Source organism: Rhincodon typus, chromosome 31, assembly GCF_021869965.1.
Source record: "Rhincodon typus isolate 14 chromosome 31, sRhiTyp1.1, whole genome shotgun sequence".
Classification (NCBI taxonomy): domain Eukaryota; kingdom Metazoa; phylum Chordata; class Chondrichthyes; order Orectolobiformes; family Rhincodontidae; genus Rhincodon; species Rhincodon typus.
This window is the reverse complement of record NC_063362.1, coordinates 17,902,256-17,920,926: the sequence shown is the minus strand read 5'-3', so window position 1 is coordinate 17,920,926 and position 18,671 is coordinate 17,902,256. Positions and strand designations below refer to the sequence as shown.

The 18,671-nt window shown below is 42.8% G+C and overlaps 1 protein-coding gene across 1 annotated transcript in view; it reads right to left on the bottom strand.

The window, feature by feature from the left end:
• LOC109921029 (tumor necrosis factor receptor superfamily member 25-like) overlaps positions 1-18,596 on the bottom strand; it is a 29,093-nt gene extending 10,497 nt beyond the window's left edge. Inside the window, exon 1 of the mRNA XM_020521071.2 lies at positions 17,915-18,596. Coding sequence (XP_020376660.1) covers positions 17,915-17,968 — 54 coding nt within the window. The 5' untranslated portion in view covers positions 17,969-18,596. The remainder of the gene's footprint in view (positions 1-17,914) is intronic.
• Between the last annotated feature and the right edge of the window lie 75 nt (positions 18,597-18,671).

The following is an 18,671-nucleotide window of genomic DNA, read 5'->3' as shown; positions in this document are numbered from 1 at the left end:
ATATGTCAACCAGGGCTCCCTGATTGGTTCATGTTAACAGCAACAATCAAGGATCTCATAGTCAATGAGATCCACCTGGCCATTGTACAAATCACTACAAGTGGGTAATAGGGAAGGCAAATGGAATATTGACCTTTACTTCAAAGGGAATGGGGTATAGAAGTAAAGAGGTTTTGCTTAAATTATTCAGCACTAGTTAGATCATAGCTGGAAATCTGTGAACAGTTTTGGGCCCCTTATTGAAGAAACAATATATTGGTCTTGGAGGCAATCCAGAGAAGGTTCACTAGGTTGATGCCACATATGGTGGACTGTATTATGAGAAGAGATTGAGTAGATTAGGCATGCGCTCAATGGAATATAGAAGAATGAGAGATAACCTTATTGAAACTTATAAGTTTCTTAGAGGGCTTGCAGAGGGCAGTTGCAGAAGGATTGTTTACCATTGTAGGAGAATATCAGACCACAGGGCATAATCTTAGAATAAGGGATCACACATTTAAGATAGAGATAAGAAAGAATATCCTCTCTTAGAGGGTTGTGAATCTGTAGAATTCTTTACCACAGAGCACTGTTGAGGCTGGGTCATTAATTATATTCAAGGCTAAGGTAGATGGATTTTTTAAATCAATAATGGAATCAAGGGTCACAACCATAAAAACAAAATCACAAATTACTGGAAAAACTCAGCAGGTCTGGCAGCATCCATGGAGAGAAATCAAAGTCAACATTTCAGGTCCAGTGACCCTTCTTCAGAACTGATAGTAGCTGGGAAAAAGTTGTTTTTTTATGCAGAAGATGGGGTGCTGGGGAGAGGGGGAGTGTAAACAGTTAGTGGAGATAGAGCCCAAAGAGACAGGAAAACAGTTGGACAGACAAAGGGGCAGGTAAAGGTCAGCCTGGAGGGATGAATAACTGCTAATGGGGACTACCAGTAGCTGACAATGGGTTGTGTGTGGTGGCAGCCCCATGTGATGACAAGGCCTGGGTGTGTGGGTTTGAGGTAAGGACATGGCCTCAAGCCCTAAAATTATTGAACTCAGGTGTTTTGGGGAAAAGGCAAGAAAGTGGAGTTGAGGATCATCAGATCAGCCACAATCTCATTGAATGGTGGAACAGACTTGATGGTCTAAATGGCCACCTTCTGCTTCAATGTTTTGTATTATACAATAATATCCATAGTACCTGTGCCAGCTAATATATAGCAACATCTGTACCTCCCAGCCAAAGCATAGCAACACCTGCACCATTTGCTATTTTACAGCAAGCATTTTCCAGCCAAGCAGGTTTATTAAAGCAACAGCTGAGTCCTCCAGATATACAACAAAACCTTTGTGCCTAATAAGCAAGGCCTGTACATACAGATTAATATTGACTCACCCTTGCAGGCTAATATATGGTATATCATCTGTAATCTTAGATAATATTAGGGTATTTTTAGAAATGAGTAGAGGATTATTTTCCAGTGTTGGTTTCTCGGAAATGCTGTTGAAATGCCCACCTAAAATATCCTACTCCGTTTGAGGACAGGAAACTGTAAGTGCTCTCCTGATGCCTTTACTCCAACCCATTTGCTTTGGTTCCACTTGTCATCACATTAACCCTTCCAGTCTGGCCCACCACGGTCGATCTATTGGATTTTCTCCTTCATTCATGCTTTACTTCATCTCCTTCAGCCCCATTCACAGGCTGCCACAGAGACATTTACAATGCAGTGATGCCATGGTTTGGTGGCCAGGACATTGCATATACTTTTTTTAAAAAAATCTAAACTACCAAACACCCATTATTCACTATCTAGCAGTTCTGGAAAAACGTTCACTTTATTTCTCGGCCCTCAGGTGCTGCCAGACCTGTTTAGTTTCTACAATGTTCTGTGTTCGTTACGTCGTTAGCTGCAAAACTTGACATTTATTAAAGGGGAGGTAGTCTGGAGGAATTTGTTTCATTTTACAGGCAGCTACACAATCAGAATTAGCTCAGTAGTCCCTTTCTCCGTCACATCGCGCTAGTAGTTATATAACGTAAACCTGTTGCCCAAAATTCGTCTCACTGGGGCTTTGAAGGTATTTTGGGAAACTGGTTGATGTGATTGTGCTGTGCCACCGAGGAGATAGTTTGACTGATTAACGCCACTTCTGAGAAGTGCTGACTGGAAGGTGATGGGCGAAGTGAGGAAATGCTGTGTCTGTGTCACACTTCCGCTCGATTCGCCTCCACTACATCACCTCTCAGGGACCACACTGGAGCCCTGACAGTGGCGGGGAAGCAATGCTGGAGATCTAGAGTATGTGGGCAAAGCCTAGATTCTGTCTCTCTCGAACCGATTGCTGGAAATCCCCCGCGATTTCCACAGCCTGCGTGCTACGTAATAGCTCATTGTACCTCAAACTGTCACCCATTGATAGAAAATCCACCCAAGTTCCAGCACTGGTCAGCTGATCTAAAAAAAAAGGTCGTCAGCAGTGGAAAATGTAAGTGGTTTGGTGTCACTGGGATAGGAGCAGAGTGGTAAACTCATGTAACTGCAACATTCTGTAATAGTAACTCAGCAGGGCAAAGGCTCGTTGGTAACAGGGTCTGTAGGTTCAGTTCCCACTCTGATGACTCAGTGACATATTCCAGACTGACCCTTTGGAAGGGGGAAGAAATGAGGGAGTGCTGCACTGATTTTGGGGGCATTACAAAGTGAGTGCGACATTGGTGGTGGGACAGCATTGAAGGAGTGCTGCGTTATGGAAGATACTTTGAGAGGTTAAACTGATGCCTCATCTACCCTCATAGATAGATGCAAAAGCTTCCCTACCACAATAAGAATTTTCCCCATTGTTCTGATCAATATAACCAATACAGAATTCTTGAGTGTGGAAGCTCACTATGTGCAAAATGGCTGCTGTCTTTTCTTCACAAAGTGAAAACACCTCAAACAGAACTAACTGGTAATAAAATGCTTTAGGATGCCTTGTGGATGTACAAAGTGTCATTTTAAATCCATGCCTTTCTGTATAACTACTAGATTTCTCCCTACAAGATCATATTCTTGGTAAACCCTTTGTACTGCAACCCCAGTATTGTTCACCATGTCCAATTTAGCTGTATGATCCTTATACCATTTAGTGCATTGATCGCAGTAACATTCTTTATAATGTTCTCAGTGCTACTAGCGATCTTAATCCTATCTTGTTTATGTTGACAAGTCCTTTATTCCTCCCACATAGTTGACAAAATGTCAGCCACTATGCCCAAGGAACTGAAACTACAGGTCATAAACGTTTTTAAAACCCAAAGTCCCCTTTTTATTCCTTTTTGTCAGATTTTTCCACACAAATTGTGTAACATGAAACAAGGCCTGCAAGGTACCAGATTGTTACACAGTCATGATAACACACTGGTTGGGGTATGTTGCACATAATTAGAGAACTGGCAAGGTGGGGCAGGCTATCAACACGAGAGACTAATTGTTGCAGTTGTAAGGAGGTAGGGGTATGCAAGGTTCTGTCGCTCAAAAGTTGAGGGGTTGGGTATATAGTTTCCCACTTGCATTAAGCTAGCCATTGGTTGAGCTCACAGTTTGTTTGAAACAGATTATATTTCTCAACTAACGTCACCTTCACAGCAAAGCCATACAACAGACAAATCAGGACAAGGAGTAGGTCATCTAGCCCCCTGAGCCTGTTCCATCATTTATAAGGTCACAGTTGATCTGATGTAACCTCTAATCCACCTTCCTACCTATCCCCTGATAACTTTTCAATCCCTTTCTGACTAAGAATCTATCTACCTCTGCCTTAAAAGTATTTAAGGACTATGCTTCTACCACCTTTTCCAGAAGAGAGTTCCAAAGGCACACAAACATCAGAGAAAAAAGTCAGCCTTATCTCTAATTAAATAGGTGACCCCTAATTTTTAAACAGTGACCCCAGTGTCATCAGCAAATTTGCAACCAAACCTTTCGTCACTTTATCCAAGTCATTTCTATAAATTTTTAATAATTGAGGTCCCAGCACTGAGTGCTATGGCACACATCTCATTACATCTTGCCAACCTGAAAAAGACCAATTTATACCTACTCTCTGCTTCCTGTTTTGCACCCAACATTCTATCCATGCCAGCATGCTACCCGCTCCACCATTGGTTTTATTTTCAGCAATAACCTTTGACGAGGCACCTTGTCAAATATGTTAAGGAAAGCTAAGTACATCTATCAATTCCCCTTTATCCACAAACAGTGTTACCTCCTCAAAGTAGTCCAACAGATTGGTCAAACATGATTTCCCTTTCACAAAACCATGTTGACTCTGCCTGAATACCTTTAACCCATCCAAGTGCCCTGTTATAACTTCTTTAATAATAGTTTCTAACATTTTTCCTGTGTCAGAAATTAAGCTAATTGACCTGTTGGTTCCTACTTCCTGTCTCCCTCCCTTCTTTTCTATCTTCCAATCCAATGGGACCGTCTCCAGATTAAGGGGGTTTTGAAAAGTTAAAATCAATGCATGATCTATCTCACGAGCTACTTCTTTTAAGGCTCTAAGAAGAATTCCTCAAGACCTGGGCATTTGTCAGCCCACAGCTCCAAAAATTAACTCCGTACCACTTCTCTGGTGATTATGTTTTTCCTGAGTTCCTCCGTCCCTTCTATTTCCTGATTTACTGCTGGTTCAGAGATATTACTTGTCTCCTCTATAATGAAGACAGATGTACAAGATCTGCTCAAATCATTTGCCATTTTCTTATTTTCCATTATTAATTCTCAAGGTGCACTTTCAACAGGCCCAACATTCACCTTGTTAACTCTTTAAATATTTAAAAGGACTCTTACCACCTAATCTTATATTCCTGTTTAGCTTTCACTCATGCTCTAATCTTTTTCCTTGTTATTAAGAATTTGGTTGGTCTTTGCTGCTTTTATATTCTGTCTAATCTTCTGATACAATCATCGACATTTCTAGTTAACCATGGATGGTGGGGTGTTCCCTTGAATTCGTCTCATTTATGAAAATGTATCTATTCTGTGTATCCTGAAATATCCTCTTGAATATCTGCCACTACATCTCCATTGACCCATTCTTTAACCTAATTTGACAATTTACTTTAGCCAGCTCTGCTTTCATGTCCTTATAATTGCCCTGGTCTAAATTGTAAACAAATTTTTAGCCTCAGTCTGAATATAAAATTAATTTATTTTACTGTTGCTGCTAGCTAGGGGCAAGGTAACGGTACAGTCACCGTTGTCTTACCAGACCATAAAGCTGCTGTCTCAGAAAGAGACAAATAGTGGTGATTTAACCTGAGGGTCACCATGCATCAAGTGAAGGGAGAGGTTGAAATGGACAGTCCTTCATGGTAACTTCAGCTAGTGCAGAAATTGAATCCACAATGTTGACATCACTCTGCATCACAAACCAGACATCTGGACAACTAAGCTAACCATTACTATGAGATTGTTAACTATCCCTCTGTCAATGCACAATACCAGGTCTAGTAATGCTTCCTTTCTGATCAGCTCCAGAACATGGCATTCTAACAACCTATCCTGAAAACATTCTAGGAACTCCTCATCTAGGTTACCCTGACTTTTCCAGTCAACATGTAGATTAAAATCTCCCATGCTTACTGCTGTGCCTTTCTGACATGCTCTCATTATTTCTTCCCTTATATACACTTAACCAAACAGTTACTGATAGGGAACCTGTACACCATAACCACAAGCGACTTGTTGAATGTTTTATTCCTAAATTCTAAACAAACTGTTTCCAAAACTTGTTTTCTTTAACTTAGGTTATGCCTCTCCATTGTGCTAATACCATCATCACCTTTTTATATTTTCCTGTCATTCCTAAGTATCCACTACCCTTAAAGAATCAAAGCCTTCGGTTTTCCATTTACTACCTTTGTAAATTCTGTTTTATCTGTTAGTTAACTTTTAGATTAATCCTTTCTAACCCTCCCTGTCGTGGTCTGTTTACCATTTCCAATATTAATAACTTTCTCTTTGGCCTTGACTCTACTCTTCAATTTACCACGTTTTCCCAAATTTCTTTACTTCCACTATTTAGTTTGGAATTCTCTCTACTTTCCTAGTTGTGTGGTTGACAAGAACACTGGCCTTCTCACAGTTCAGGTGTAGACCACCCCATCTTTAAAAATCTCACTTTCTCCAGTAATGGTGCCAGTGCCTTTGTCTCTAATTGGAAGCCATCTCTACTACACCAGTCTTTAAGCCATAAGGTCCCAGTAACCAACTAGCACCCATCCTAGGAAGTTCTCCCCTTTGATACCCAGCTCAAGAATCTGCTCTCCCCCTGTACCATCTACCAGCTTAGGATCCATTCCTCTTCTGACACTCCCATCCCCACCCAGGAAACCAATTGCTCTCTGCACTTGTCCAGGAATTAGAGTAATGTAGCACAGAAACATACCTTTCAGTCCAACTCGTCCATGCTGACCAAGTTTCCCAAACTAAATTAGTCCCATTTGCCTGCACTTGACCCATATCCTTCTGAACCTTTTCTGTTCATGGACCTATCCAAATGTCTCATAGATGTTGTAACTGTACCTGTATCTACCACTTCCTCTGGCAATTCATTGCACATATGAACTACCCTCAGTGTGAAACAGTTGCCCCTCAGGTCCCTTTCAAGTCTTTCTCCTCTCAACTTAAAATTCTGCCCTCTAATTTTGAACTCCCCTATCCTGGGGAAAAAACCTTTGCTCTTCACCTTACCTATACCCCTCATGATTTTATAAACCTCTACAAAGTCATCCCTCAACCTCTGTGCTCCAGTGAAAAAAGTCCCAGCTTATCCAGCCTCTCCTTATAACTCAAACCCCCCAGTCCTGGTAACATCATTGTAAATCTTTTTTACACCCTCTCCAATTTTTTTTGGGGAGAGATACTAATGGTGACTCCTTACAAAACCATCAGATGTGATGGGCGGGGGTAAGAAAAAGTATAGTTCTTGTCCAGTGAGACACACTTCCTAATTTCAAACTACCCTGCTCTGCTCAAGCCCACCTCACTGTGTGATGAGCTGGTATCTTTTGTGCTGCTATGCTGACCCAGGAGATCAATGAAACAAAGGCCACTATCCAACTCCCAACTAAAAACAGCAATTTAACATAATCTCAAGAAATTAGGTCACAGCTCTTTCCAGCGTGGGGTTGCTGCCCTGATGCAGGGCTGCAGGGACGTTATCTGAAACCTTATCTTCATGTATACACAATACACACACACACACACACACACACGCACACACACACATACACACAATCTGAGATATTCATGTGAGATCTCCTCACTGTGCAATAACTCACTGTAAAACCCAAGCAGGACATTCCACCTCCTTTCTCAGGCACCTACTCTCGGGGTCCCAGCTCTATAGTGCTGGCTTTTCATTACATAACTTTAAAAACTTAGTGTGATCCAGCTCTTCACCTGAGTGAGCATTGCAGCCAGACTCCAGCAGGAATTAGTCATCCCAGGCCAACAGGGATGTCCCCAAACTGGGTAACAACACAGTCTGGCATCTTAGTTTGATGCTTTGTATCTGCCTCAAATACAATTAGGCACTTCCAAAAGTGAGGCTGGTTAGTGTTACGTTGTCTCAATGACCATCTGCTGGACTATCAGCTGTCATGTTAACCTGGGAACAGACCCTGAGTGATGGAGAACAGAAGGCTGTGTCAAATGAAATGTCAATGCAGTCATACCTTTATCAAACACAATTCCCCAGAACTGGCACCGGTTTGCCTTCAACCTCGGGTCTAACCCACATTTCCCCTTTGCCCTTACTTTGATACCCCACTCAGCCTTGACCCTGCCCTAACTGTGACCTACTGTCTTCACCCACACATCAACTCCTCCTCAAAATCCTGACAAGGTTGTTCCCAGTCTTTTAAAAGTGGAAAGGAACTTGTTGTCAGGATTGTGGGGAGGAGTTGATGCACTGGCTTCTCCGAGAACGGTTATTTTTAGATTTTGACTTCTTATTTCATTTGTGGGATTTGGATCACAGGCAAGACCAGCACTTATTGTCCATCCTTCACTATCCTTGAGAAGATTGCAAGTCACCTGCTTGAACAAAAGCACTTGGGAAGTACAAGCACACCCACAGCACGTTAGGGAGTTCCAGAATTTTGACCCAGTGACTGTGATTTAATGGCGAAATGGTGACTTCCAAGTCAAACTAATATACAACTTAGATGGGAACTTGCAGACACTGGTATATCCTTTGTGCTGATGTCCCTATCCACCTAACGTGATGCTGATGGTGGGATTCGGAGGTGTTGTTGAAGAAAGTTTGGTGCATTGCACCATGATTAGAACCCAGACCCCAGGGTCTTAGGATTGATTCCAGTCAGTGGCGTCAGCCTCACAAATGTAAGTTTTACACTGAAAGGATGGGCAATCCTTAATGGAATGATAAAACTAACTGCTCAGACCAAAACACAATGATGCTGGCACACAACAGTTAATATTCTATGAAAGCTGGTGGTTAGATTCATTGATGATTGAGTTCTGCACTATTCTGTACCCACCTTGCCTATACACCTGGGCCAGAAGTCTAGGTTCAAGTGCCACCTCAGGACTCGATAACTATTATGTGTCATAGCATGGTCAAACACGTTGACAATCATTCCAATACACCTATGGCAGGCTGTAAGAGTGGACAAGTCTCCTGGTCAGCCAGGATAGTTGCAGAACAATAGCTGCCTCGTTTAAAAAAACGTATGTAGGTTCTTGGCATGAGCAAGGATCTTTCTTGTTCCGAGGGACTGCCCCACACACACACCTTGGGAGTCTTTCCTGGGGGCAGTGTAGAGGGAACATTTCTCTGCAAACTATGCTATACCTCCCCACAGAATATTTGATGGAATTTTACAGAGGGAGCATTTCTCTGAGTTTAATTCTTGCTGTAGATGCCCTGGGATCGTTTGATGATGACACTGGTCCCTGATGTACTTTTCCTCGGTGATCTTTGTATAAAATATTTGCTAAAATTAAACTTAGAAGCTAGAATGTCAGGGAAAATTATATTTAGAGGTTTTTACTGAATAGCGGACTGTTTCAATCAATGATGGTGCAGTATACTGTTTACTTCATGGATACAGTATGTGTAAGAACCAGTTATGCAAACAATGACACATAGGCGCTTCAGAAAGCGAGGAAACTAACCGTCACATAATTAGTTTAATGTACTGCAATTATAAAGGCAGCAGACGAAAAACAGCAACGACATCTACACACCCTTGGAAGATGGAATCTTGCAGCATATATCACCTCCTCACATATGTTCCTATGAGACAGACCACGTCTTTGACATCTAATTGTCTTCTGACCCCATTTAAACAGTCTGCTTCACTCGCCTTCGTATTCCACGGCTCGATTTACCTTTGGGGGAAAGAGTTCCAGCTGTCCTCTTTCTCGTCTCCCCTTATGACACTTCAGTGCACCATTTGCTGAGTCAGTTTTACTGATTTCTGCATCTCTTTGAAATCTTCAATATTGACAAATGAACTTCAGTCCAAGAGAGAATAACAGGCTATAAAATCACTGGGTAAGGATGCTGTTTATTCAGGCATTAGTGCAAGCCCCTGCTCTGGGACCAATATCCCCTGGAGGCCCTGAACTGGCAAGCTGTTGTTTTCCTGGTAGTGTCCTGTTGGACGTTGGTCAAGATTTATGGAGCAGAATTTTAAACTTCTTGTAAACTAGATAAACTTAACAGTCAGAAAGCAGGGCTGTGAGCACTCCCAAATCTAGTGAAAATATCTGTCGGAACCAGGATTGAGAGTTAGATGAATTACTAAACCCACTTTGTGTGGGGCAGTTTGGTTCATGCATTAACAAGTCTCTGGAATGTTAGGATCCAGGCACCAAGCTTTGGTCAGTGGGAGCTCAGGAAATTAAGATCAGTGCATAGAGTTCATCATAAAATAGGTGTATACAGGGTACAGGAGTGGCATCAATAGCTCAATGGTGTTTTCTTCTATGGTGCGATCTTCCTGCTGATAAAACATTATACAGAACAACTGGGTTTTTGGACTCCATATGAAATTGTTACTTGTTTCAATACATTTCACTCTTTTTTTTCCCCACAGTCTCCCATCGCTGTAGTTAACCTGAGTGTCTCAGCTTCCTGCTTTACAATGTGTACCCACCCCACTCTAGAGTTATACAGCACAGAAACAGACCCTTCAGTCCAACATGTCCATGCCAACCAGATATCCTAAATTAATCCAGTCCCATTTGCCAGTGTTTGGCCCATGTCCCTCTAAACCCTTCCTATTCATGTCCCCATCCAGATGCCTTTTAAATGTTGTAATTGTACCTGCCTCCACCACTTACTCTGGCAGCTCATTCCATTAATGCACCACCCTCTGCATGAAAAAGTTGTCCCTTAGGTCCCTTTTAAATCTTTCCTCTCTCACCTTAAACCTCTGCCCTCCAGTTCTGAACTCCCTTATCCTGGGGAAAACACCTTGGCAATTCACTCTATCCATGCTCCCCATGATTTTATAAACCTCCATAAGGTCACCCCTCAGCCTCTGATGCTCTAGAGAAATAGTCGCAGCCTATTCAGCTTCTCCATATAGCTGCTTAGATACATGTGGACTGTGTGTAAATAAAGATGATGTGGGGTGCAGAGGGAAGGTGGATGGAGGATTGTGGTGGAGGTTGGTCAGTTCCCCCCTCAAACTGTAATACCAGTCATACTCAATACTTATGGGGTCATAGAAAACTCAATAAACCCCAATACGAAAATAATTCTTAGACTGCAGGCAGTTGTTCACACATAGCAAGGAAGAATGGAGTATGCAGCGCACTCAATCAAGTGAAATGAGTGATGGACAGCACAGGAGGTGGTTATTCTGCCTGAGTCCATGCTGGTACTCAGCCAAGTAGAATAATGAATCTTGGTCCCCTGCTCGATCCATGTAGCCCTGCAGATCTATCTTGTTCAATTGCCAGTCCAATTTTCTTTTGGAATCCACTTCCACACCCTTGTGGGCAGAGACTCCCAGGTCAAGAACATTGAAATGAAAAGTTATCCTTTGAAAAGAATTGCATCACCTACTCTACAAAACTATCCTTCTGCCAAGTGTGGAATAATCCCAGTGTGTGGAGGAATGGCAGGGCGGTACAGCATGTTGGCTATGGAAATGTATCAGTAGTCATCAGTGGACACCATATCCAGGAGCCCAAATACCCTACACACAAACCTAACCCAGAGATAAGAGGAAATGTGCAGACGTTGTAAGACTATCAGACAGCAGTCTGAAACTTTCCTCCATCTGAAGATGTTCCATTCATGTTTGTCCCTCACATTTCTCTATTTGTTTAGTCACGGTTTTTCAGTTTCCAAAAAAACAAATATTTTCCATACATCTCATTTCAATTTGAAAAACAAGCAAAGGATGCAATTCAAAATAAGGCACATCATAAAACACAAGCCGTAGACAGATAAATGTGAGCTCATCCACCTTGCACTTAGAAAGAATAGAACAAAGTACATTCTAAACGGTGAGATGCTACAAACAGTGAAGGGCCAGGTACACAGATCATTAAAATGTCACAAACAGATACAGAAAAGAATCAAACAGACTAAGGGAATGGTAGTTTTTACATGTAAAAGATAGAATACAAAGGAGTAGAAGTCATGCTTAGCTACACAAAGCCTTGGGTAGTGAGTGTAGTTCTGGGCTGCATACTTCAGGAGTGATATATTTGAGGGAGTTGTCTATAACTGATCAAGTTATGCAGGCAGTTTGCAAAAATCAGAATTGCAGTCTCTGGAATTTGGAAAGTTCAGGGTGATTTAATGAAAGTTTTCAAGGTCTTAAAGAGTATGGGCAATGCAGATCACGAGAAATTATTTCTACTATTTGAAAAGTCTGCAACAAGAGGTCACAGTCAAAAATTGTGATCATTTCAGGATCAAATAATAAAAAAATAACACTCCATGAAAGGCAAAGATTGGAACTGTTTTCAGCCAATGGAAATTGATGCTAGCTCAATTATTAATTTTAAATCCAAGATTGAGTGATTTTTATAAATTAAAGATCTAAATGGACATTGGCAAGGAAGACATATAGAGCTAATTAACCAAACAACCAAAATTTAACTGAATGACAGGACAGGCTGTGTGGGTTCAAAAGGTCTTGTCATGCTTCTATTTTCCCTTAACACCTAGCCCAAGACAGGGCCCTATCTGTCGTGATTGGAATGAAGTCAGCCAGCTGGACGTCATAGAATAGGAGTTCCCTGAGTGGGGCTGTTAACCTGGTCCAATCAGGGAGCCCTGGCTGACAGATATAAATAGGAGGGTCAGAGGTTCTGTTCACTCTAGGAGCCAGCTCCAAGCTAGTTGTGTCAATGTCAAGTATAATGTGTAAATGAAGGGTGACTTGCTGATGGGATACCGGCCTCTGTGGAGTTATTTCAGTGATGACGAGAGAAAAACACTCGAAGTTGTCGACTTTGAGTTGGAGTAAGCATTTCTGGCATCATGCCACCATTTGGGAAGCTTGACTCATTCGATCCTGCCATTGAAGACCATGCCCAGTATGTAGAAAAAATGCATTATTTTTTCCACACAAATGATGTTTAGGCAGAAGAAAAGCAGTGAGTAATTCTTCCTGACAGCATGTGGACCCGCAGCTTTATCGGTTATTAGGAGTCTTACTTTCCCTGAGGCACCAGATACTAAGACCTTGCAAGAGTTGACGGATTTAACAAAGGAATATTGTGACCCCAAGCCTCCTCAAATTCTGAGATGCTATCAATTTTACACAACAGTTCAAGAACCAGGGGAATCATATTGAGATTTTTGACAAGGTTAAGACAACTGGCAGAGGCATGTGACTTTGGTTTAACCCTTAATGAGATGCTGAGAGACTGTTTTATCGGTATGTGGGATTAATGATGTAACTGTGCAAAAGTACCTACCAGCTAAAGCCCAACTGGACTTCCAACAGGCACTACAACTGGCTTTGTTGTTAGAAAATGCGGCAAGTGGAGCTTAAGAGTTACAGGTTATTTTGACGGAATGGACACGCTCGCCAGTCCGACTGAGCTTGGGGGACTTGCATAACCTCATTCAGGACATAACCTGAACAGAGGGACTCTCGGTCAGCACACAGCAAAACCCCAAAACAAAGCAAAGCCTCAGCCAAATGATTAACATTTTCTTCAGGGTCTGGACTGGCAAGCCATTGTAGTTTCTGCGGATATGTGGACTCGAGACAGAAAAAGAGTCCCACTAGACCTTAATTGAGTAAGAGTACTCACAGGCCGGTATCCAGGAGAGTGCACACCCTGGAAAGCCCATCTACATCTGGGTTGGAACAGTTAATTTGCTTAGCACTTTCCAAATCAGAACCAATCCAAATAAACGTCTGGTTAAATGGTCACCTGGTTCTAATGGAGGTTGATACCTGCACAACTGTTTCAGTGATTGCAGAGCTAATCTTTCACAAAATCTGCTCTGGATTCCAACCCTTAAGTTTGCATAAGACCTTGGCTAGACTGTGAACCTATACCGGGGAATGTTTACAGATTAAGGGTACAACTTTGGTTTCGGTCTCATATGAGAAGCAGCTGGTTCAGTTACCGCTGATTGTAGTAAAAGGCTCAGGCCCAAGCCTGATGGGGTGAAATTGGTTGAGAAAGATTCAATTTGAATGGCACATTTTCAATTAGCAAATGTCGGCCTGAGTGAGGTCCTAATTAAATACCAGGAAGTTTTTTCAGGAATGTCTAGGGAGTATCAAAGGAGCCAAGGCTACCTTACTTGTTGACTTGAAGCAATCCCATGGTTCTGCAAGGCCCACCCAGTGCCATTTGACTCACGGGCAAAAATAGAGGCAGAAATGTGAAGGTGTCATCAAAACAGTACAGCTTATGGAATGGGCAGCTCAAGTTGTATAGATTGTGAAGTCTGATGGTTTGCCTTTGTGGGGGATTTTAAACCAGCGGTAAACTGCTTCTCGCGGCTGGATAAATACCCAATCCCTCACACAGAGGATTTATATGCAAAGCTGGCAGGGGACCTATTCTTCATGAAGCTGGACATGAGCCATGTATATTTGCAACTGTGGTTAGATGAGGATTCCCACACGTATGCTACAATTAATACCCATAAGGATTTGTACCAATATACGAAACTGCCAATTAGGGTATCACCAGTCTGTGTCATTTTTCAGCAGATGATGGAGAACATTTTACAAGGTCTACCTCAGATCACCATTTATCTGGGTGATGTGCTAATAACTGGGAAGACCAATAAAGTGCAGTTAGAGAACTTCGACACGGTGCTTAAAACCTGGGGTACACCTTAGGAGGGAAATCTGTATGTTCCAGGTACCTCAAGTGACCTACTTGAGCTACAGAGTCGATAAGAATAGGGTACACCCATTGGAAGATGAGGTGAGGGCGATCAAAGGTGCCCCAGCTCCCACGTCTGTACCAGAGGTTAGGTCTTTCCTTGATTTGGTGAATTATTACAGGAAGTTCATACGTAGCTTGGCCTCCACCCCTGGCACCCTTATATCTGCTATTGAAAAAGGGGCAGCATTGGAAATGGCCTCGTAGCCAAGACATAGCCTTTAGGGGAATGAAGTGGCAGCTATCATTGTCTAAGGAGATGGCCCACTACGATCCCAAGCGAGGTCTGATGCTGACATGCGATACCTCCCCGTACGGTATCGGGGTATTATTGCTCAGTGGCCCAGCACAGAGGAATGCCTGATAGTGTATGCTTCCTGGACTTTGGCTGATGACAAATGAAGATACACCTAGATAGAGTAGGAAGGTTTGGCGGTCATCTTTGGTGTGAGATACTTCCACTGAGACCTTTACAGACGTAAAGTTTTAATAGTAACAGACTACAAAGCCCTGCTAGGGCTAGTCAGAGAAGACCGGGCCATGCTGTCCATTGCTTCAGGTCAAACTCGGTGTTGGGCTCTCATTCTAAGTGAGTACAATTACAAGTTGGAACACCGTCCAGGAGGCCAAGTAGCAAATGCAGGTGCCTTGAGCTGCCTCTCGCTGGCAGATACACCTCGGTGGTGCCGCCACTAGAAGAGTCCATTCTGGTTTGAAACTTTCTGGACACCCTTTCGGTCACTGACAATATCAGGCTGTGAGTACAAAATGATCCCATCCTGGCAAAACTAAAACAGCTGGTGCTGATGGAGGAAACAGAAGGTCTATCACAAACAGGATTGAAACCTTTCTGGACCCAGTGAGACCAGATCATCATACAGGATGGCATAATGTAATGGGGAGAAAGAGTGATTATTCTGAATAAATGTTGCCACCAGATACTGGCTGAAACCCACCAGGGTCATCTATGGGTTTCCAAAATGAAGATGTTGGCAAGAGGTTATGTCTATTGACCAGGATTGTATGCCAACATAGTCATGTTGGTGGGGCAGTGCCCAGAGTGCCAACAAGGTCAAAAATTACCGTCAGCAGCGCCCTCACATTCATGGGAATGGCCGGGTAAACCCTGGACTCGGTTACACATTGACATTGCCAGGCCTTTCATGGGCTCAGTGTTCTTAGTCATTGTGGATACACATTCAAAGTGGTTGGACGTGCATAGAGTTCATTTGTCAAACATGGGGACAATGATAGAAAAGCTGTGAGCAACGTTTGCAATACACAGGCTCCCAAAAGTGTTGGTCACAGACATCAGGCCATCATCTACCAGTAGGGAATTCAGGTATTTCCTAAAGTCAAATGGCATTCAGCATGTAAGGATAGCTCCACACCATCCATCGTCCAATGGTCTGGCGGAAACAGCAGTCCAAACTTTGAAGTCTTCAGCTTCACTAGATACCAAACTGTCCCTGTTCCTGTTTGATTATAGGACCATTCCTCATGCAACTACAGGGATAGCTCCAGCAGAGTTGCTCATGGGGAGAAAACTCCTCACCAGGTTAAATCTGATCTTCCCAGACCTGGGGGGAGGGTGAAATGGTATCAGGAATGCCAATACTGGACACAAAATTCCTCTAAGTGAGAGAGACAATTTACTTCAGGGAATGAGGTTTCGTGTAGGAACCATGGAAGTGGCCCTGCATGGGTAAGAGGCATGGTAAGTGTAAGGTCAGGTCCCGTGACATACAAAGTTCAGGTAGGTGAGGCGGTCCTGAACAAGCACGTGGACTGTGTAAAAGCTGCAAACTCGCAAATGGGGCAACAGCAAAACATGCCTGGCCCCTCAGAACAGCTACAAAGGCTGTTGGAACCTGTACATTCTCCCCCTCGATCTAGCGATGAAGAAAACTCTTGACAATGAGGTGGACACAGCAGATGTCGCAGTCTCAACCCCGTTATCACCCAAAGAAACTCCAGGTGCAAGAACCAGGCTAAGATCCAGTAAATGCCACCAGTATCCGAGGCTGAATCAGAGAAACCAGACCTGTGTGAAAACACCCCAGGAGAAGCTACAAGAAAAAAGATCAGGCGTATGTCTTGGACTTAGAGGGGGAGAGATGCAGTGATTGGAATGAGGTCAGACAGGTCAACCTCATAGAATATGAGTTCCGTGAATGGGGCTGTTAACCTGGTCCAATCAGGGAGCCCTGGCTGACAGATATTGACAGAAGTGTCAGAGGTTCTGCTCACTCTAGGAGCCAGCTCTGTGTTAGCTGGGTCAGTGTCATGTATTGTGCTCATGTAAATGAAGGGTGATGTGGTGATGGAATACTGGCCTCTGTGGAGTTATTTCACTGTCCTCACACCTAACCTGAGACATTGCCAAGCCTGAAACCAAATAGACTGAGGGCATATTTATGTATCCAGTCTGGGACAAAGACCTTTCCTCAGACTCAGACCTGTACAGAGGCTTGTTCATTTGGCCCTAGTCAAGAGTCTGCTCACAGCTAGCCAGAGACAGAGATCTTTCACTCAGATCAGTAGGGCCCTCTCCTCAGACTTGGACCATTACTGTGGCCTGCACCAACCCCAGTTCTTGTCACCATGCTCTCAATAAACCAATATGACCCAATTTGGGTTGGAAGTAGTGAACCACAAGGGCCCAATTTCACACAGTCAGTTTGCTGTCAATGTGATCATTTAACCAGTTCGCTTTCACTAGGGCTTCTGAGAACAGAGCGAATGTGGTTTCCAGATTGGCATCAAGAATAGACTTAGGTCAGCACAATGAGGTTTCACTCATTTAATTACCGTAAGTAATAAACTCTGGGATTTCTGATTTTGAAACAAATTGATGTCTCTGAATGCAACTGTTTGAGTCAAATACTCCAGCTGTCATTTCCGTGAGAAATGGAGCCCCATGGAGTATTTACGGTTCTGTAGCTTAGCCCAATAACTTCAGCCTGCTCCGCATCCTGCCAGATATGAAAACAGGTCATTTTCAAAGGAGTTACAAAGTTCAGTACTTGCGTTGCCTGGAGATAAGAATTCTGCCTGGTCTCCATATTTTAAACCTGTGATTACTGCATTGATTTGATTCCTTACATCAACATTAAATCACTTAAATCACAAGCCAAACCCCATTGAAAAGTAAAAGTAATAAGGCAACAAGTTTAAGGAACCGACCTTTTGAGAAAGCCTCCCGTGTTTATGAGTGGTTCACATGGTTGTGTATAAATCATTGTCAGAGCACCTTGTTGCAAAATTTGCAGACTTCAGGGAGGCAAAATGGACAGAAAAAGCCCGACCAAGCTTTGAGTGCATTGCTGCCTGACTCTTACCAGCCAGCAATTAATGGGATAAAGTTGCACTTTGTAAAACTCAATGGAAAAATTAAAAATGAATCTAAGTGATAAAAATTATTTTGCCAGTTTTACACGTAAACCAAAGACTCCAACAGCAACCTCAACTATGTTTAAAATTGTTTCTCTAGTTCCTGCTCCTTAATCAGCCTTGATAACTCACCCCAATGCAGATCCACACCCAGCCGCTCCTCCTGGTTCCTATACCAGTCCCCATGGTACTGAGCTCCAGCTTCAGCCTTGAGCTGATTCTCAAAATCTAAGTGAAGCCGTTTGTCAATTCGGCACACAAACACAATCCTCAGAACACTGGTTTTCTGATAAAAATGGCTTTTTAAGATTCAAATGAGATTGTGAAACAGGCAGTGGGTGAGGGGGAGGAGACAGGAACAGGCAGAACCACAGAGATATCTAAAAAGACCAGAGACTGTGACAGAGAGAGAGAAAGAGAGAGAGAGAGAGAAAGAATGGAGAGAGACCATGGTAATGATAGACTGAGAGAAGCAGAGACACTGACAGACAAGAATAGAGAGAAAGACTGAGATGGGGATGGGTAGAGTGACGAAGTTAATGCCTGACAGCAGATAAACAGACAGGAGAAAACATACACACAAACACAGAGAGGAGTAACAGAGACTGCGACAGTCAATCAGGAGAAACGAGAGAAGGAAATGTTGAACAATTAACAGCTACAGAGATAGGGGAAAGTGTAAGAGAAACTCAGAGATTGGAAGAGAAAGAGACAAAAATATGGAAAGGGGAGAGAAATAGAAGGAGTCGGAGAGAGACAGAGAAAGATACATTTAGACAGTAGTGACAGACTTTATAATAGGAGGCAGTGAAAATGGTTGGTGTTGAGGATGATGAAAAAAGTTCAACACAAAATGCAATGGCTAGTATACAAACACATAAAATAAACA